General features: G+C 48.1%; 1 protein-coding gene across 15 annotated transcripts in view; it reads right to left on the bottom strand.

The window, feature by feature from the left end:
• FHOD3 (formin homology 2 domain containing 3) overlaps positions 1 to 18,483 on the bottom strand; it is a 476,592-nt gene extending 458,109 nt beyond the window's left edge. For 7 of the 15 annotated variants that reach the window (XM_043558623.1, XM_043558625.1, XM_043558626.1 and 4 more), the window contains exon 1: positions 18,148 to 18,447. In XM_043558623.1, the coding sequence (XP_043414558.1) occupies positions 18,148 to 18,312 (165 nt within the window). In that variant the 5' untranslated portion in view covers positions 18,313 to 18,447. Of the gene's footprint in view, positions 1 to 18,147 lie in introns of all 15 variants that reach the window. The other 8 variants (XM_043558634.1, XM_043558636.1, XM_043558624.1 and 5 more) reach the window with 6 other exon arrangements.
• Between the last annotated feature and the right edge of the window lie 201 nt (positions 18,484 to 18,684).

Here is an 18,684-nt window from a genome sequence, read left to right as displayed (position 1 = left end):
AGAAAACCAAGAGGCTCAGAGTCAGGTTGACATATCAGAGGGAGAAGACTTTGGTCACAGGAGGCAGAATCTGGAATACATGGCCAAGGACATGGGCAGAGACCAGAAAACACAGAGGGAGAGAGAGAGAGAGAGAGAGAGAGAGAGAGAGAGAGAGACTGACTTCTCAGGGAGGCAACTAAAGGACATTGTCCTAAACATCGACACAACCAAAATGTCTACTGAAACTGAAACCGGGCCAATCACAATTTCCTCCATAAGCAGACTCAGCTTACCCATGGGTGGCATTCAAAGGTTCACCATGACTTGGTATCTAGAATTCTGAATGCATTTTTCATAGAAATAAAGCGATACCTATAGTGAGGGTATCAGGCCAGCCTGCCACCATCATGGCCCATGAATTCTTGGCAACAAGGTCCATGCTGTATTCTTCTTTGATTTCCAAGTGCACTGCAGAGAACCTGACAAAGAGCAAAAACTCATGGATGTAGGGTGAGTGAAAGGTTTCTGCAAACGTCAGGCATGACTTCACATCTCACGTTTTTGTGTGTTCCTAGAGAAGAGCTGACGTCCTTGGTTGTTTTTTTGGTTTTTTTTTTTTTTGGTGTTTATTTATTTTTGAGAGTGAAAGACAGAGCTCCAGCAAGGGAGGGGCAGAGAGAGAGAGAGAGAGACAGAATCCAAAGCAGGCTCCAGGCTTTGAGCCATCAGCACAGAGCCCAATGTGGGGCTCGAACCCACGAAGTGTGAGATCATGACCTGAGCTGAAGTCGGACGCTTAACCAACTGAGCCACCCAGGCGCCCTCCTCCTCAGTTTCTAAAGATACTCAAAGAATCACACCAAACTCCTTCTATTTAGGCCCTTGACCTGAATTGTGTACTATAATACCCGTTGTTCCCACCACCTTCCCGTTCACGTCAGATCGGTCTCTTCTCTGACTTGCCAGAGGAAGGAAACCACAGCCATCGGGCCACATATCCCCCACCCCCGCTCACTTCATCTGTGTGATGATCAAAGTGCATTTTTCATACTCTGAGATCCTCCAGTGCGGCTTGCTGCTTCGCTGACTTACGGTCTTTTGCCAACCGATAGAACTTCTGATGATCTGCGCTCCATGGGGTTTGCCAAATGGTCCCCACGCAGCTCTGTCACAGGCACTGACTGTCCCTTTGCAAAGTCATGGAATGAGGATCCAGAGTGAATGCTGGGTGATGTCACAGCTCAGGGCAATGAGGCTAAAGGGGGACCCCAGGGCTTCACCTCACATTCCTCCCCATCAGGGCCTCTGAAGGCTTAAGAATAAAGAATTGTCAAATACCTATAAACAATGATTTTTAAATTAATGGTCCTTTCTCTGGGAAGTGTTTGAAAAGGTTCTTAGACTCTGAAGTTCAAAGGCTCGAATAACAAACTCTTCTGACAAAGGGGAATTTGCCTAATAAGTCCAAAGCCCTGACAGTCCTGCTAAGGAGGGTGCCAGGTAATTCTCTGCCAAAATGCAATCCCACTTCCAGGTATTTATCCGAGAAAAATGAAAACGTATGTTCCCACAAAATCCCCACGCAAACATTTACAGCAGAAAAGGCAGTAGGACATCGTGGCTAGGAGATTAGCCTCCAGGTCAAATGTTTATAGCAGCCTTATTTGCAATCACCAAAAACTGGAAATAAGAGTGAATGAATGAAGTGAATGAATGAACAACTGGTACATCCATACAATGGAATACCACTCAGCATTAAAAAGGAACGAGGCATACAACAGCCTAGATGGAGCTCAAGGGCACCCTTGAAGGGTGGAAGAAGCCAGTCTCTGAAGGTTACAGACTACATGCTTTCTGGAAAAAACAAAACCACAAGGAGAGAGAACAGATCTGTGGCTGCCAGAGGTTGGGGGTGAGGGGAATGTCTGACTACAAAGGGATAGCCCTCCGGAATTCTTCAGGTTGGTTCCATAGTGTAGCAGTTAGCACATCTGCTTTACAGAATTCCTCAGGTTGCTGGAATTCGTCTGTATCCTGCGGTAATTACAAGAACCTATGTATGAGTTAAAGCTCATAAGATTGCACACCAAAAGTAAAAGTGAGTTTTACTGTATATAAATGTCTTTTTCAGAAGCTCACAAATCCTGGACGCTCCTCCCATGTAACAATGGAGTCTCAAATGTTGGCCAGCCTTGCTGACTTGTTCTAACGAGCAGGGTACCAGTGAGAGAGACAGAAGAGGTGAGACAGCACCCTCCTGGCCTCTGTCTGGAGCCCTGAGTTGCCAAGGAAGAAGTCCAGCTACCCGGGAACCACCGTATTAGAGACGGGTGGAGAGACCAGAGAGATAATGAGAGATGCCTGAGGAGCCCCCACCCCTCTGCATCTGCCCAGCCCAGAGGACAGCCTTGCCAACTGGAGAAGCCATGATCCGGCTGCAACCTCAGGAGACAGCCGGAGCCAGAACCACCCGGCGAGGTGCTCCCAAGTTCCTGGCCCAAGGAAACCCTGAGAGAAATGTGAATGTTTTAAGCAACTATGCTTCAGAGTGATTTGTTCACAGCCATGGGCAACTAATAAAGGCATTTTCTGAGCAATTGTCCTGTGACAGACACTTGCTCATACATTGTCTTGCCTATTTTCCTTCATTTCATCATTTTCTGGGCACTTTCTATACGCCAGGGACTCTACATGGAACAGGGCGAGAAGTGCCAAGAGCAAGAGAATCACCAGAACCTGAGGGCTAAGAGATGGGCGTCCAGAGCCAGAGAAAGGTGTTTGGTTCGGGCAGCTGGCCAGATGGTATGTCCCTCACAGAGGCAGCACTAACAAGATCCGATCTAGACACAGTGCATGTTCGGCATCTGTGGGACATCCCAAGGGAGCTGTCTAGGGGCAGCTGGATAGTTGGCCTAAGGACCAGAGAGAGCCCTGGACTAGACATAAGAACAAGGGGGTTATCAGAAGGCCCTGGAAGCCACCCAGAAAATGAGGTCAACTGTGAGGAGAAGGCACGGTCTTGGGACAAAGCCCTGAAGAAGGCCAACACTCAAAGGGCAGGAGGGCACAGTGGACTGAGAAGGAAGACTGGGAGGGTGAATCTGTCACTATCGAACTTGGAACAGCATTCCTCAGAGGGGATGACCAGAACTAGGAAGTGCTGCGAAGAGATTAAATAAGATAAAGACAGAAAAGCATCTCCTGCATTAAAGACAATCACCTCAGCAGGGAATTTCACTGCGGTGGGGCAGACAGGAGAGAGAATGGAACAGGAGGGAAAATGAGGTAAGACAGCAGAGCTCAGACGAGGTCTAAGACGCCTGGGGGTGAAGGAAGACTCCAGATCTGGGGACCAGGGAGGAGTGTTTTCCAGATGAAAGAGGCTCCAGCCCATCTACATGCTAAAGGAACCATCCCAGAGGGAAGTTGAGGCTGAAGGTACAAGGTGGGGCAGGGGTTGCTTTGTCTGTGAAGTTACAAGTGAGGCAGGGGAGAGGAGGGACCCGGAAACAGGTGCCCCCCACCGTGGCAGCTAGGGCTAAAGGCCACTAATGCAAAGGTAGGATCCTTTTTGGTTTTGTCCACAACATCCCTGTAAGGGAGGATGCTACAGGTCCAAGGTTTTAGGAGAGGGAATATGGAGGGCGGGGCTGGAGCTGGCCCCCACCACCACTTTGCTGACCCCTGGTTTCCTTTCTCTGGCTTACTGTGCTGGCCTTAACAGAGACTGACACTGTGCAGATACCCCATAAACATTTATGAAACAGAGGAACATGGGCGAGTCCCCAGAAGGGTCTCATCCTAGCCCTCATTGGCTAATACCTCCACTGACCAAGAATAGCTGTGACCAGGGGCCCCGGACAGCAGGAGACCCCATCCTCTAGGCCCAGGTCAGGCCCATCCTGTGGCTTGTCTCTGACTATCCTCCTCCCATGCATTCTTCATAGGTGGCTTTTCAGTGACTGCCTGTCCATCCCTCTCCTTTCTTCTCTTCCTTCTTTCCCTCACCTTTTTTTTGTAATCATTCTCTTCTCATACTTTCATTTTTCTCTCCTCTTTCCTTCCTCTTCCCTTACTTTTATCCATTGTGTGGAATGGAAGTAAACTTCTGAAATCGTTTTGTGCTCACTGATGACAGCCCAGTGTGCCAGCCCAGCCCACGGTCTACCGTCGTGGGGCCCCACCATCAGGGGCTGTTCTCAATTGCCCAGAGCCAGCCAGACCTGACCCCCACGCCACATCCCATCCATTTCTCACCTGCATGGAGTGTCCTCGCCTTTCTATTCACTTCCTCAACCATTCCTACTCTCTCCAGGAGGCTTTTTGGACTGTGAGCCCACACAGATTTTCCCCACTTCTGACATTTCTATAGCCCGACTGCCTATGTCACACGCAGACATGAGTCATATGCTGACCTGTCAGTTGTTACTTCACTCTGTGTTATGTCTATGACTGATTTCCCCAACCAATCATAGCCATAAAGGAGATGATTTTCATGGCCTGGGATCAGTGGTCTTGATAGAAAGTTTCCCACTTAACCAAACTCTGCTCCGCAGCTCTCATAAAAATCAGCAGCAGCTGGTTACATATAATGTCTATGGGCTCAGCTGAGATCTCCCCCTGATCACGTTCACTCCACAAACTTCCCTGGGTGCCGATCTACGTTCCTCATGCTTATCTGTGACGGACTGAGGAGGAGAGTCCTCGCTGGAGAGACTTGGAGCCTGGGGGAGAGAAGATGTATGCTGGACCTCGCCCTGCCGCCCTCTGACAAGCTTAATGAGCATCCGTCGTGAAGCCAACCTGATTTTAGTTTTCTCATCTTGGAGATGGAGCCTAAAGGCCCCATCTCGCCCCCTTTCAGAGTTGTGTGAGGATCAACCAGGCAAACCTATGTCCCAGTGCCCTGTAAGCTGCACAGACACGTCGTGGTTCTATTACTGGCGGATTCAGTGATGAATCACTGTCCACAAAAATGCACCCAGTTCTGGGAACAAAAAACCACTCATATCCTTGACTATTGTTCTGGACAGGCAAGCCAAAGCTCTTTTTTCCTGCCCGCAAACACACGGTGCTGCTGAACTTGAATGGAAGACCCCCAGGAAGACTGGATAACCTCTCCCACGTCCGCGCACTGGCCACTCAGACACTAGCCACTCGGAAACTGCCAGGATACTGCAGAAGCCAGGGGGTTGGTGATTTCTGGAAGCTGTGGTCAGGACCCAGCCTGAGTGCTCCTGCAGCCTGAAAGTATGATCTGATTTGGCCAAGAAGTAATGCATCCCTGGTAGCTGAGTGTCATCCCCTGAAATTGTACCTATCCAGAACCCCCGAGGCTGGCAAAAGGCTGAATCTCCCCGTGTGGAAGGAAGGACAGTTGGACTCTGTGGCCACCACTCCAGTCTCCCAGACCCACCTTCCTCTTGGGACGTCCCACTAATCACAGCCGCGCTGGCCTCCCCAGCTTCAGGGACCCTGACCTTCACACAAGCTCACAACTCTCCTCACCCTCCCCCCGGGTCAGCATGGGCAGAACAGTAAACAAGGCCGTGTAGAAGGCCCGGAACGAGGCAGAAGGGACATCTGGCCCATGACACAGCGCTTCCTCGTCGTGCACTGCAGGCCTCAAATCTGGCCCCGTGGAGGAGACCTCACCACCCCTGTGCAGCAGAGCCGCAGGTCATGTGCACACCCTCCAAACCCAACAGGAGATAGCACTGGCGGGACAGTGGGCCTTCTCTTGCCAACCCCAGGCTTCCTGTCTGAGATCTAGCACAGACCCAGTGCAGAAAAGGCCAGAAAACAAGGTTTTGCTATTCTGAAGAATTGGTTCTACCTCACTCATCTGCAGTTTGTGGGGGAAATTGTAACAGGCAAATCATGTTCACGGATTAGGGATCTGATGAAGGATCTTGAAAGTTAAGGGTCTACTCCACTGTTGCAATCATCATGATATAAATATACCCTATACTTTTCCACCTAACATTCTTTCAAATATTCAAAAATTATCTACTAGGGCTTATTATGTATCAGGTGCTGCCCTAGGAACTCTGAACTGGAAGGTAAGGGAAAATGCATTTCCTGGGGCACCTGGGTGGCTCAGTCAGTTAAGTATCCAACTCTTGATTTAGGCTCAGGTCATAATCTCACAGTTCATGGGTTCAAGTCCCCCATCAGGCTGCATGCTAACAGTGCAGCCTGCTGGGGATTCTCTCTCTCCTTTTTCTCTCTGCCCCTCCCTTACTCATGCTGTCTCTCTCCTCTCCTCTCCCTCTCTCTCTCCTCCTCCTCCTCCTCCTCCTCTCTCTCTCTCAAAATAAATAAAGTTTAAAAAATGCACTTCCTGCTACTGAAGGGGTTATACCTGCTGGGGAGATGGTAACACAGAATGAAATAAGAACCAGAGTGTCATGGGTGAGGGGTGTGTGAAGCACAGCCCACACATGCCTGGGGGAGGGCTGGGAAAGCCTACAGAAGTAACCCTTAGACACAGTCTCATCCCAGACTGGAGGGCTGAAGAGGCAGTCCAGGTAAAGGCAAAAACTTGAACAACCATCCGGGGCAGCCTATCAGGAGAACTGCAGGCATTTTCGCACAGGGTTTTGGAGGGGTAGGAAGGGAAGGACAATCAGGGATAATGTGGGAGTGGCAGACAAAAGGCCAGGTCACAGAGAGCCCTGAGTGTCCCTGTGAAGAGCTGGGACTTCACCTGTAGATACTGGAGAGCCACCAGAGTGAAGGAGGAGGGGGTAAGGAAAGCAACTAGGGTGTGGGAGAATGGATCAGAGTTATTTTCCAGAGCCTGGACTGCTGTCCAAAGGAGAGCCAAGACGACTCAGGAAAGGAAAGAAGGGGGCTGGATGGGTGCAGAGGAATCAAGCTGACTCACAGTTCTCATGGCATTTCTGATGAATAAGATGCAGGAGAGGCGATGTAAGCAGGTCTGGGAGAAGGAGGTCACTCATCCCATTCTTGACATTTCTTATCTACATTTCCATATGCACAATTTTATGATTCCTGGGGTTGTCACGGACTGAATATGTCTCCTCAAAACTCACAGGTTGCAGCCCTAACTGCCAATGTGATGGTATTAAGAGGGAGAGCCTGTGGTTTAGATGCGGGTGGGGCCCCATGATGGGATTAGTACCCTTATAAGAAGAGGAAGTTAAAGGTATAAAACCACAAAGAAGAAGAAAGAAGGAAAGAAACAAAAGAGAGAAAGGAAGGAAGGAAGGAAGGAAGGAAGGAAGGAAGGAAGGAAGGAAGGGAGGGAAAGTGACAAAGAGGGAAAGAAGAGGGAGAAAGAGTGGGGAGACACAAGAGCTTCCTCTCTCTGCCATATAAGAACACAGCAAGAAGGTGCCCATCTATCTGCAAGCCAGAAAGGAGAACCTAACCAAGAACCAAATCTACTGGCACCTTGATCTTGGACTTCCAGTCTCTGGAACTGTTGAGAAAATAAATGTCTGCTGTTTAAGCCCCCAGTCTATGGTATTGTGCTATATAGGAGTTACTTTCATAGTTACCCAATATTCTATGCATAATAAAACATATTTAATATCTTCCTTGTGCTTGGACATGGAGTTTGTCTTATCTTTTCATTATTAAAATAACCCTCAAATACCTTTTATATTTTTATTTCTCTCTTCAAATAATTCTTGCAAGTGGGGTCACCCAGTCCAAAATAATTGTTTTTATGAACTGCATGTGTTGCCAAGTCTCTAGAAAGAGGGAGGGTCATGGACTACACTACCTGCAGCATTTAAGTGCCTTAGTTTTCTCAAAGCATTAGCAACCAATGAGATGTACCTCTGTCTTACTACCATGATACTGTTATATGTACACAAAGTAACAGTTCTAAGTTTAGCATTGACTTTTAAACTATAGTCATGATTTTGTCCCTCAAAATAGGGAGAGGCAATGGGATACACACAAATAATTTACTAGGGGTTTGAACAATCTTCTCTGAATACCACCTGGTGGTAATCCCAGCACTCAAATGTCACTCTCAGCTGTAACGCTAGCTGTGTGTCACACTGGAGCTGGGCTTCAAACTTGGTCTAGCCCTTTCTTCACCAACTCCACACTGATTTAGGGACCATCTTTCCAACCACCTTCTTAAAATGGGGGAAACTGCTTCCAACCAAGATAAATTCTTTACCCTTCTACTCCACAACTAAACACCTAGGAATTCATGTTAAGGAAATAATTAGAAGTGCAAAGATTTTCTTTCTGCAAGTGTATATATATATATATATATATATATATATATATACACACACACATATATATATGTATATGTATGTATATACATGTATATGTATACATACATATACATATATATGCATATATATATATATTATAGCATCATCTGCATTTTTATATTGGCAACTACCTAAACATCCAGTGGTTCATTCATTCCTGAACTTGTTTAATGAATATTTATTAAGCACTAAGCACAGGACTAATACGCACAGAAGAAGACAGAGCCCTTTCCCTCACAGCACAGGGGAATAATGCTTACACGGACCACAGTAGATGCATGTCCTAGATTACCATGCTGTCATTAAAGAAGATATGCTCCAGGAGTATTTCATGGCTCTGGAAAGTATTCATAATATTATACTTTGAAATGCATAGATACTAAAATCCTGGTAAGACACAAAGGGTTAAGAGTGATTGGTTCCCTTTGGGTGGTGAGCAGAGTGGTTTCTATGCCTTCAGTGTGCTTTTCTGTCGTCTCCAAATTTATACACATGCTCATACCGTGACGGGAAGAGATGCCCTGTTAGTTTTACACGGGTATGCTCCTTGCCTCTTGGCCTTTCTCTCCTTGGATCTAGCTTTGTTCGTGGTAACCTCTCCCCGGCAACGTCACTCTGATTCCACAGAGTTCACAGCTAAATGGAACCGCAGGTGTGAAGATGGTTTAGGATATCAAACATACACACAGCAATATAGATGACATTGACCGAAGTAGGAGAAAACAGACTCCATTACTCAGCTTTAACATGAGAAGAAATTAGCTTTCTACCTCTGCTCCCACAGGGAAAAGTGACCAGTCTGTATCTAGGCACTATCTGCAGGTCACAGGTCACTCTACCTACCAAACCCTGTAGTCAGGGTCCTTCTGGTTCATCCATCCTAATTCCACCCTGGTTAGGCACCAGCCAACTGATGAACCGTCCAGACCCATCTCCATCCCCATCTGTGGAGCTACGAAGACCCACTTCTGTAAGTGAAAACCAGGAACAAGTAAAGAATAAATTCTGCAAGTAGAGCTCAAAAATGAGAAAGGCGGCACTTGAAGGGAGGGGCAACTACTCACTCTCGAACTAGAACAGGCTGCCAGAGGCTTTGCAGGAGGAACTTCTGCATGGAAAGAGTTTGAATGAGGCCACTCTTCCTTCCCTCCAGCCCTGAATGTTATGGTAATTCACCCATTCAACAACCATTTGCTAGACGTGTGCTTTGTGCCAGACACTGTTCTAGGCTCTAGGGCTATAGCAGTAAACCCAACAGACCCTAAGAGCAAGCAAGCAACCAACCAACCAGCCAACCCTGCCTTCGTGGAGCAGTGGGCCAACCACTCAAGGGTTTTGGAGTTGACCCTCAAGGACAGGGGGCTGAGGGAGGTTTGGAGCAGAGGAGTGAAGTATTCTGACTCTCTTTTTCCTCTTTAATGGGTCACACAGGTCTGTTTCCTCGGTATTCCTTCACCTTAAACCCATTAAAGGGACCCTCTTGAACCCTTTTTTCCTATCAGTGGCTAGGTTCCAAGGCCAGAGGAGAACCTCTACCCCACAGAGATCACGACTTCCCGTAAACTACAGTCAGTAAGACGGTGGGGTGTCAGCACAAAACACACTGCTGGGCAATGGAGCACATGGCCCAGAAACACCCCTCCAGGGCTGTGGACACAAGTGGCTCGGGGCGGCACCACCAAGACTGTGCTCCCAGCCCCCCCACATTCCCTACGACTGGGGTATCATCAACCTCTGTCTTCAGTCAGCTGCTTTCCAGGGGAGTCCAGCACCGAGCCCCCCCCACCAGCTGCACGCAGCCTGCGTGGGCAAATCAGAGGATCAGACAGAAGTTCCCTCATAATTATTCACAAGGGTTGAAAGCTGGGTTTTTCAGGGTGTGGTACACTGAATACCGTATTTCATTTAATGAAATTACAATAGGAGAGGGGAAGGAAGCATTGTTTAAACCACTTGTCTCCACCTCAGCACCACCACACATGTGTGTTCCTGAGTTGTGAGGGATTTACCTTTGGCTCTGGAGTAACAATTACCACGAGGGGAGGACTGGGGAAGGTGAGCTCAAATCATGGAGAAAACAAAACTGGTACCAAAGCAGTATAAACTCCTCTAGTCAAAGCACTGGCCAGCACGTGCTACATGTGACTCCGGCTTGGCCAAAAGGACCCTCCTCCTCATCCGCTCCCCCAAGGACCCATTGCTCAGTCTTGCACCTGCTCTAAACATGTCAGTGTCTGGCCACTCAGGAGCATCTGCCCATCAACGCATCCGCCACGAGCCCCAAGCCGCTCCTGGGATCTGATATATCGGACAGAAGATGCGTCAGTCACATCTTCTATTCTGAGAACTTCAAAATAATCTTTGGAATGTCCTGTGCACTCTGGTAAAGGCCCCGGGCACTTCATTCGCTGCCATAACACCGGTGCATGAAGATGCAGAGTAGCCTAGTCAGTAACAGCAAAGTCTTCTTCTGGGTTTTTTTTTTCTTTCCAAGAATGTTAAAAATACTTGATGGAAGTGGAGCGCCTGGGTGCCTCAGTTGGTTGAGCGTCCGACTCTTGATTTTGGCTCAGGTCATGATCTCACAGTCCATGAGTTCAAGCCCCGAGTTGGGCTCAGCACTGACATGGAGCCTGCTTGGGATTCTATCTCTCCCTCTCTCTCTCTCTGCCCCTCCCCTGCTCCCTCTCTCTCTCTCTCTCTCTCTGAAAATAAGTAAATAAATTTAAAAAAAAATTGGATGAAGTGATCAACAAATCCATTTTTCTGTGTCCTTTTTGCCAAATCTAGAACCATTGTCCTATATTGAATTGCAAGACGTTTAACATTTTCCCTTTTCCCCATGTGTTCAACAATTTCGAGATTTTTCCCCCCTGATATTAAGTTCTAAACGTTTTCCCTTAGAGTCTGAAATTTTAATTTCTGGTTACAAATCTAAGTGGTGAAAAAGAAAAGTAGGTCCCCAAGTTGTAAACAGATACAATGTAGATTCCATTTGTTCCTATGTGGCTCTAAAAATAGATAAACTTCTGGGTATATAATTTCGCTGATGCATGGTAATCTATTTTTTTAATTTTTTTTAATTTTTAAATTTTTTTCAATCTTCCCCCTTCCCAATAGCTAATCCATGACATGGTTTAATCTCTCCACAGAAATCAAAAGCTGCCGGTACGAATGCCAACGTATACAATCAACTTACATTTTCATATACGTTACAACGTCACTGCCATGCACTGCGTTATGCTCTCTTGAGGCATACTAAAGGTGGAGGTAGAACTGACTCACTGGGAATCAGGTAAGAGCCTGCGGGTGGCCATGAGAGTAAGTCACAGGCTCCAAAAGCCACTGGGAAACCGAGTACCTTTATACCGGTGTCGTTCAGTATAGCCTCAGCAATATGTCAGTTTAATGATAAAAATTTATGGGCAGCTTACTGAAGCTACACGTATAATATCTCTACGTTAATACTTCTTTTACCAAACTAAGAGTTTGTATAACTGATGCTTGCTGACTTCATCTTAAGAACTGACTGAGCCTGGGGGCGCCTGGGTGGCTCAGTCGGTTGGGCGTCCAACTTCGGCTCAGGTCATGATCTAGTGGTCCATGGGTTTAAGCCCCGCATCAGGCTCTGCGCTGACAGCTCAGAGCCTGGATGGAGCCTGCTTCGGATTCTGTGTCTCCCTCTCTCTCTGCCCCTCCCCTGCTCAAGCTCTGTCTCTGTCTCAAAAATAAATAAACATTAAAAAAAAAAATTAAAAAAAAAAAAGAATTGACTGATCCTGGAAAGATACCCTAAATATAAAAAGACTGATGTCCCACACTTGCTTTCAAAGATCCTAAGGAGTACATAAACATCAGGGTAAGAAGATTTTTTAGCTCTTTTATTTTAAAAGTTCCACATCTGTGAAAGTATAGAAAATAGTATAATGACCCACCTCCTGCACCCATATTTCAGCGTTAACTCATGGTCGATCTTGCCCCATCTGTACATTCACCCACGTACTTGCCTCTTGTCCAGGATTATTTTGAAACAAATTCCAGATATCATATAATTTCACCTATAAATATTTCAGGATGTATCTCTGAAAAATGTAAACTTTCTTTAACTATAACCATAATATTATCACATTTTAATAATTTCTAACATCAAATCAATGTATCATTAATTTAAACTTAATAAATTTTAATACCAAATAGTCATTCAAGTTTCCTCAACGATTTCAAATATTTATTCACCGCGTGTTTGTTCGAATTAGGACCCAATTAGCCACGCATTACAATCAGCTGTTGATATATCTCTTGAATCTCTTTTAATCTAAGTTTCCCCTCCATCTTTTTTTTCTTCGCAATTTAATTTTTTGGAGAAACCACAGTTTCCCACAATCTGGATTTTGCTGATTGCACCCCTGCAGTGAGGTTTAACATTCATTGTAGCTTAATTTTCCCCATTCTTTCTTACTTAGTTCAGAACAAGATCCAGAAACACTTCCCAATAAAACAGCTAATAAAGCAAAAATAAAAACAAAAAGCAATCTGCTTGTCTCTCTAAAGGAGCAGATGCTGACAAACACAAGATTCTGAAAATGTCCCCCAGAAGTGGAAGCAGCTACATTGATTAGAAAGCCAGGTTAAACTGGGGACATTCCTGAGCCAGCCACAGACCACAGGGGCATCACCTGGAGATGAGGTGGGGAGGTTGCCAGGAGTGGTGACTGGCTCAGGACAAAAAGGTTCGCAAGCGTCCAAAGTTTCATCTTCAGAGAGAAATAAACCCTGGAGGAGAAAGAAGGCTGGGGGAGGGGAGCTCAGCGTTGGCCTCAGCATGTTAATCAGTTTTAAATCTGCCACCATTAAGAACTAACATTTCAGAGTCCGGAGGGGGAGGGCGGGGGCAGGCTGGCCTGTTGTTTTCCAGAGGGACACAGGTTGGACTCCGAGGACAAAAGGCACGGCCTCACAGAGCTTCAATGCTGGAAGGACTTACCAGAGCACGACCGGTTAAGTCCCAGCCCTGTGACAGGCAGCCGCGTGTGAAGGCAACGCAGGCAGCCCCCCTCCCCCACCTGTGCTTCCCCTGCACAAGAGAGCGTGTGCTGTGCTGCTGGCTTTCTAATAATGGGACACACTTGGCTACAGGCTTTAGAGGAAAAAAAAAAAAAAAAAGACGACCTTAAATCTCAGCTCTTTCACTTAAAAGCGGTGTGGCCTTAGATAACCTGCTTAGTCTCCCTGTGCCTCAGTTTCCCCACCTGTTACTTGCGGATACTATTGTCCATCTGCTAGAGCTGTTATGAGGATAAATGAAGTTATGCATGAAGGCCTACAGTGTAGTGCCCAGCACATTCCCATTGTGTGTTAGCCTTTGCCCCCCAAAGATTTCTGCCAGTCCCTTCCACACCACATCCTTGAAGGAAGCCATGACAGCACCTGCAGGGCGTCCGGCTGGGTTACCGATGCCATCTGTGGCCATGCATGAAGCAAAGCCAACTGACCCATAAAGAGTTCAATCCCATGATCCTGATCTCAATAGCGTGGCTCCAACCAACTGAGCTAATTACGGTACAGTCAGATTCACCTCGGCTTGCACAGAGATGCTCTCAGCACTTCATACAACATTCTTAAACACTTCTGTCCTAAGATGCTCTGTGCCACAACACTCTTGCCAACTTTACTAATGATCTCATCTTCTAAAAATCTTAATGTAATGTAGCAAACAGATGTGTCCCGTAAGAGGATTAAGGTGGAAATTCATTACAGCAATAATACCAGTGGATTTGTGTTCTATAACTAACACCGATCAATCAACTTAGGGCACACTCCATCTTCGCACTACTCAGCTTCAAGAAAAACATGGGAGAACTAGCCAGCCAGGTCTCTCCCTCAAAGAACTGATCTGTAACAGGGGAGACAGTGAGAGCCCCACATACTGAGAGCCTGACCTAAATGACCTCTAATCCATGCTGCTTAGGAATCACCAAAGCGTGTTGGAAAAAATACACATCCTGATTCAACAGGTCTGGGGAGGCTGACAGCCCTTTCTAAGAGGAGTCTAGGTGACGCCCAGCCCACCCTTGAAGGACCAAGGCTCTAATTCTCACTGTGATCTGTTGTTTTGCAGGTGGAACAGCTGAGACAGGGAGGCAACCACAGAGACAGAGGTCGTGAGAAAAAAATGAACACAATACAGTCAAGAGATGGAACTCTGGAAAATGGACAGGCTGCCTGGAAGGAAGACATCCAAGACACAAAAGTGGAGTCATTGAGAGCTGAGGCCTGGTGTGGAATGCCAACCCTGGAACTTCCCACTCATGTGACCAGGTGGATTCCTTCTGTTCTGGGTCTCTTCTGCCACGGAATGCAAGAGTGCCCGTACCTGATCCGTAGACTTGGCGAAATGATGCCTATCTAGAATGCTCCTTGTCTTGGGCAAGCGCCTAGAACACAGTCACTATTATCACTCCACTCTGTCTGGTCCACAAAAGGCACCGAAGTATTTCCTGAACTGAATTACTAAGTCTTAACTGCCATTGTAACAGATAAGCTGGTTATCACTTAGTTTGTAAAAATAGCCTACGATTCCACTTTTGTCTATCAAAAGGAAACAAGAATCCGTAGTCTTTCATAATCAATCAACCCCAAAACATTTAAATTGTGAAAGGCATATGATTTATTAATTCTACTGTATAGTTTTCTACATTAGAGGTCCTATAATTATAATTCCTTAGAACACTGAACCAGAAATAAACACCTATTTATGCAACATTTGAGAACAAAAGGGCTTACCTAGGCCAGACAGAACATATAACCACCAAAATGAACATCTCCCCAGTGAGTCTACAGCATCTGTTTTGACCTTTTTGTTATCACACTCGTCATTAATTTACTTATCTTCCCTGGAATGACTAGCAATTTTGAAAAAGACAAAGCACAATATATCATTTTTGTCCAAGACAGTGGTTTAGTTAACAGCTAACTTCTAAAGGAGTCAGCAGACATGAGCTAAATTAATAGATCATTAAGTTAGAAAAAGATGCACAGACTCAAGTTTTGGCTGGGAAGGGCCTGAGAGATCCAATTCAAACGTTCCCAGCACAGGAGACTCTTAGGGGGTGCTGCATAAATTAGAACCCTCCACAGGGCCTTCTAGATGCCGGTTACACAGGTGCATTCACTAAGTGACCGTCCATCCAGCCTCTCACTTATGCCCTGCACACTTTTCTGTGTGTACAATCTACTTCAAGCAAAAGTTTACTCCCCACAGGGTGTTGAAAGTGTGGGACAGCTGGGTACACTGAGGGTGTCTGCATGTTCCACAGTCAGGCTTCTCCATCCTTTCCATCACACAGATTGCCCTCCCACAAGGAACTCCCCATCTTGCCAAGGCCAGGCTCATTGGGACCTGAGAGAAGCATTCCCTGTGTTTCGGGAAGGCTTACTCAGGGCAGGGGTCTGGAGTGAGAGCTCTGGGTTCCCTCACCATCAGCTAATTCACAGCAAGGATGGTAACTACTTGTTTCCACCTCTGACTCTGAAATCTACCAGGCCAGGAATTCTGCCTCAAGGCTCTTACTCATGCCTGTAACATTCACCTGCCCCAGGCCAAAAAGTACCTGGCACACAAAGGTGATTTGGTGAGCTCCCCAAGGTAATGCAATGGAACCCCCACGACTTCCGCCCACCCCACACTGCTGGTCCAGGGAGCAGAACAGCACTGGGGGCTGAGACCCAGGGTTTGAATCTCAGCTCTCTAGTCCTAGCAGAAAAAACTAAGTTACTTACTTGCTCTCTTCCACAGTTTCCTCATCTGCAAAATAGGGAACCTAAAAGTAGCCTCATTCACAGAGGTATGTAGCATTAAACGATATTGCACACTGACTCACAACTCGTTAGCTCTATCACAGGGGGACCATCCAATTTTAAGATTCTCTGCTGGAAATTAATGAGCATTTTTAAACATGAATGTGCACCGAGGCATATAAATGCACTGAATTCTGCTCTGCAGAGCCCTGGCTAATAGAATCAGCCAATCACTCAGCTCTAGACATGAAAAACAATGTCAAACATCTGAATATACTGCAGGGGTCTTTGGGCAAAAGACGCTGAGACCAAGCATAGCTGGCTGCCAAGATCAGGAGTCAAGGAGTTCTACAGGTTATCTCCAGGTTCTCCTTGTTCTACAGGCAACACCTCAGAACATTCTGTGAGCCAGTGCAATTTCAGCGCTGTGGCTTCTAGCTGGGGGGGGGGGGGGGGCGGTGGGGAAGGCCAATGCTGGAGCATCATCATTTCCTCCTACCAGAACAGAGGAGAAACACTGGATCAGGACTATGGGGCTACTCTATAGAAACATAAAAAAGTACTTTAGCTTCCAGCTTGAAAGGTCAACCTATGTATATAGGGTTTGAAATCCAAGAAAACCACTTCAAGGTCATAGGGCCACAATTATGAGCCTTCTGTGGTTTCAACAAAAGATCACTGTAATCAGTGATCATAATGAATGGAGTATCATGATGCCAAAAGAAGTCCTTTGAAACTTTCAACTCAATCTACTGATTAAGAAGAACCAAATAATTTACAAAAGTGATTCTGATTTGCTGAATTCACACTACATCATTCTGTCCCTCCATCTCCCAATCCATCCTGTTTTTATGGCCAGAAAGTTTCCCCCAAACAGTGATTGTTATCCACTCTACACCAACACAGAGAGAATGAGACAGAACTGCCCCATTCCTCATTCCTGAAAGCAGGTTACTAATTAAGGAGAGAAAGCATTGATACACTAACAGCACTGCCCAAGTACACCAGTTTCCACATACAAACTCCCTCTCTACTTCCAAGGCAGGTGAACATCATATAGAAATCTAAAGAATTTTGAAAAATCAATTTTGTTCTTTTTGGTATCAAGGGTTATCTCTTCCAAATATTTATCAATGTTGATCCTCATTGAATAAATCATCTCCAAGCTTTGATATGAACCCAAGCAAAAAAAAAAAAAAAAAAAAAGTGCCGGTAAGTAATTCTTAAAGGTGCAATCTGTTTAAGTAGGAGGGAGGGCTCTCTTGAGTAACCAAATGGTTAGCTTTCAATGCCCAGCTCTTTGCAACACACACTTTGCAAGATGCCTGTCCTCCTGCAAAGGGTTAAAAAAAAAAAAGAAGAAGAAGAAAAGAAGAAAAAAGCCTCTATCGGGTGGACTGAGAAGCCATTCTTCCCAGGGGACACTCATTTCGGGCTGCGAGGCTCTGGCTTTGTGAGCGCGCCGCCCCTCCGCGCCCCCGCCCCTCCTCCCACAGCTACCGCTTCTCCAAGGTTCCCAAGGCCACCTGCTTCTCCAGAGAAAAGGGGCTACTCCGAGAGCTAGCTCAGTGCGCAGTCGGCATCCCCCGCGATGCCCCGCGGGGGAGGAGGAGGCGGTGTCCCCCAGGAAGAGTGCTTTGTCGTGAGGCTCGCGCGGCCGCCCGCAGCGGCCCCAGAGGCCTGAGAGGTTTAGACCTGAGTCCCCCGGGGCCCGGTTTCTTTCCGCTCCAGGCTCGGCGCCGGCCCAGGTACCAGGGGCCACCGCCGGCATCGGAGCCCCACCCCGCCCACCCAGCCAAGCTAACGGCGCGGCGCGGGGGAACCTTCTCCATCTCGCCTCGGGCCCGCGCGGCACCTGCTCTGCCCCGCCCGCTCCGGCTCTGGGCCGGAGCGCAAGGCTGTCCTCCTCTCGCGCCCGGGAAATCCCGCGCCAGCCGGCGGATGCCCCCGGCCCCTCTACCTAACGGGAAGGGGGGAGGTCTGCCCTTGGGCGCCAGTCCCCCGGGGCCGCGCCTATCCGAGCCTGCCCGCGGCGCCCCCACCCCCGCGCGCCCCGCAGCAGGGGCCGCGTCCGGAGAACCCAGCCCGCATCAGTCGGCCGTACCTTGTGCGGCGCCCGCAGCAGCCGGTGGACCCCGGCCAGCTGGGTGCCGAGAGCGAGGTCCTCGCGAAACGTGAACAGCGGCGGCCGGCTGGGCTCGGGGAAGTTGGTGCTGTTGAAAGGGTCCGTGTCGTCCAAGAACTGCACCCGGCAAGCCAGCGTGGCCATGATGCATCCCTGCCCCTGGGAGCGCGGGCGCCGGGATCGGCGGGGCCGCGGGCCGAGACGCCGGGGTCACACCGCGAGCAGGGGAGGCCGCGGCCGCCGATCGCTGGCTCGCGGGCTCGCAGGCTCCGGCGCGCCCGGCTGCAGCCCGGGCTCCGGCCGCGGGGGGGCGGGGCGGGGGCGGGGCCGACAGGCCCCTCTGTCCCCTCCTCCGGCTCCTCCCCTGCTCAGTCCCCTCGCGCCCGGCCCCGCTGCCCCGACCGCGGAGCCTGCCGCCGGGAAAGGGAAAGGGAGAACCGCTCCCGCGGCATCCGCAGCCCTGCGCCAAGCCGTCTGGCAGACGCGGCGGGGCGGGGATCCCCCGCGGGCTGACTC

Source organism: Prionailurus bengalensis, chromosome D3, assembly GCF_016509475.1.
Source record: "Prionailurus bengalensis isolate Pbe53 chromosome D3, Fcat_Pben_1.1_paternal_pri, whole genome shotgun sequence".
Classification (NCBI taxonomy): Eukaryota; Metazoa; Chordata; class Mammalia; order Carnivora; family Felidae; genus Prionailurus; species Prionailurus bengalensis.
Note: the sequence above shows the minus strand (reverse complement) of the source record. Positions and strands in the feature narration are given on the sequence as shown.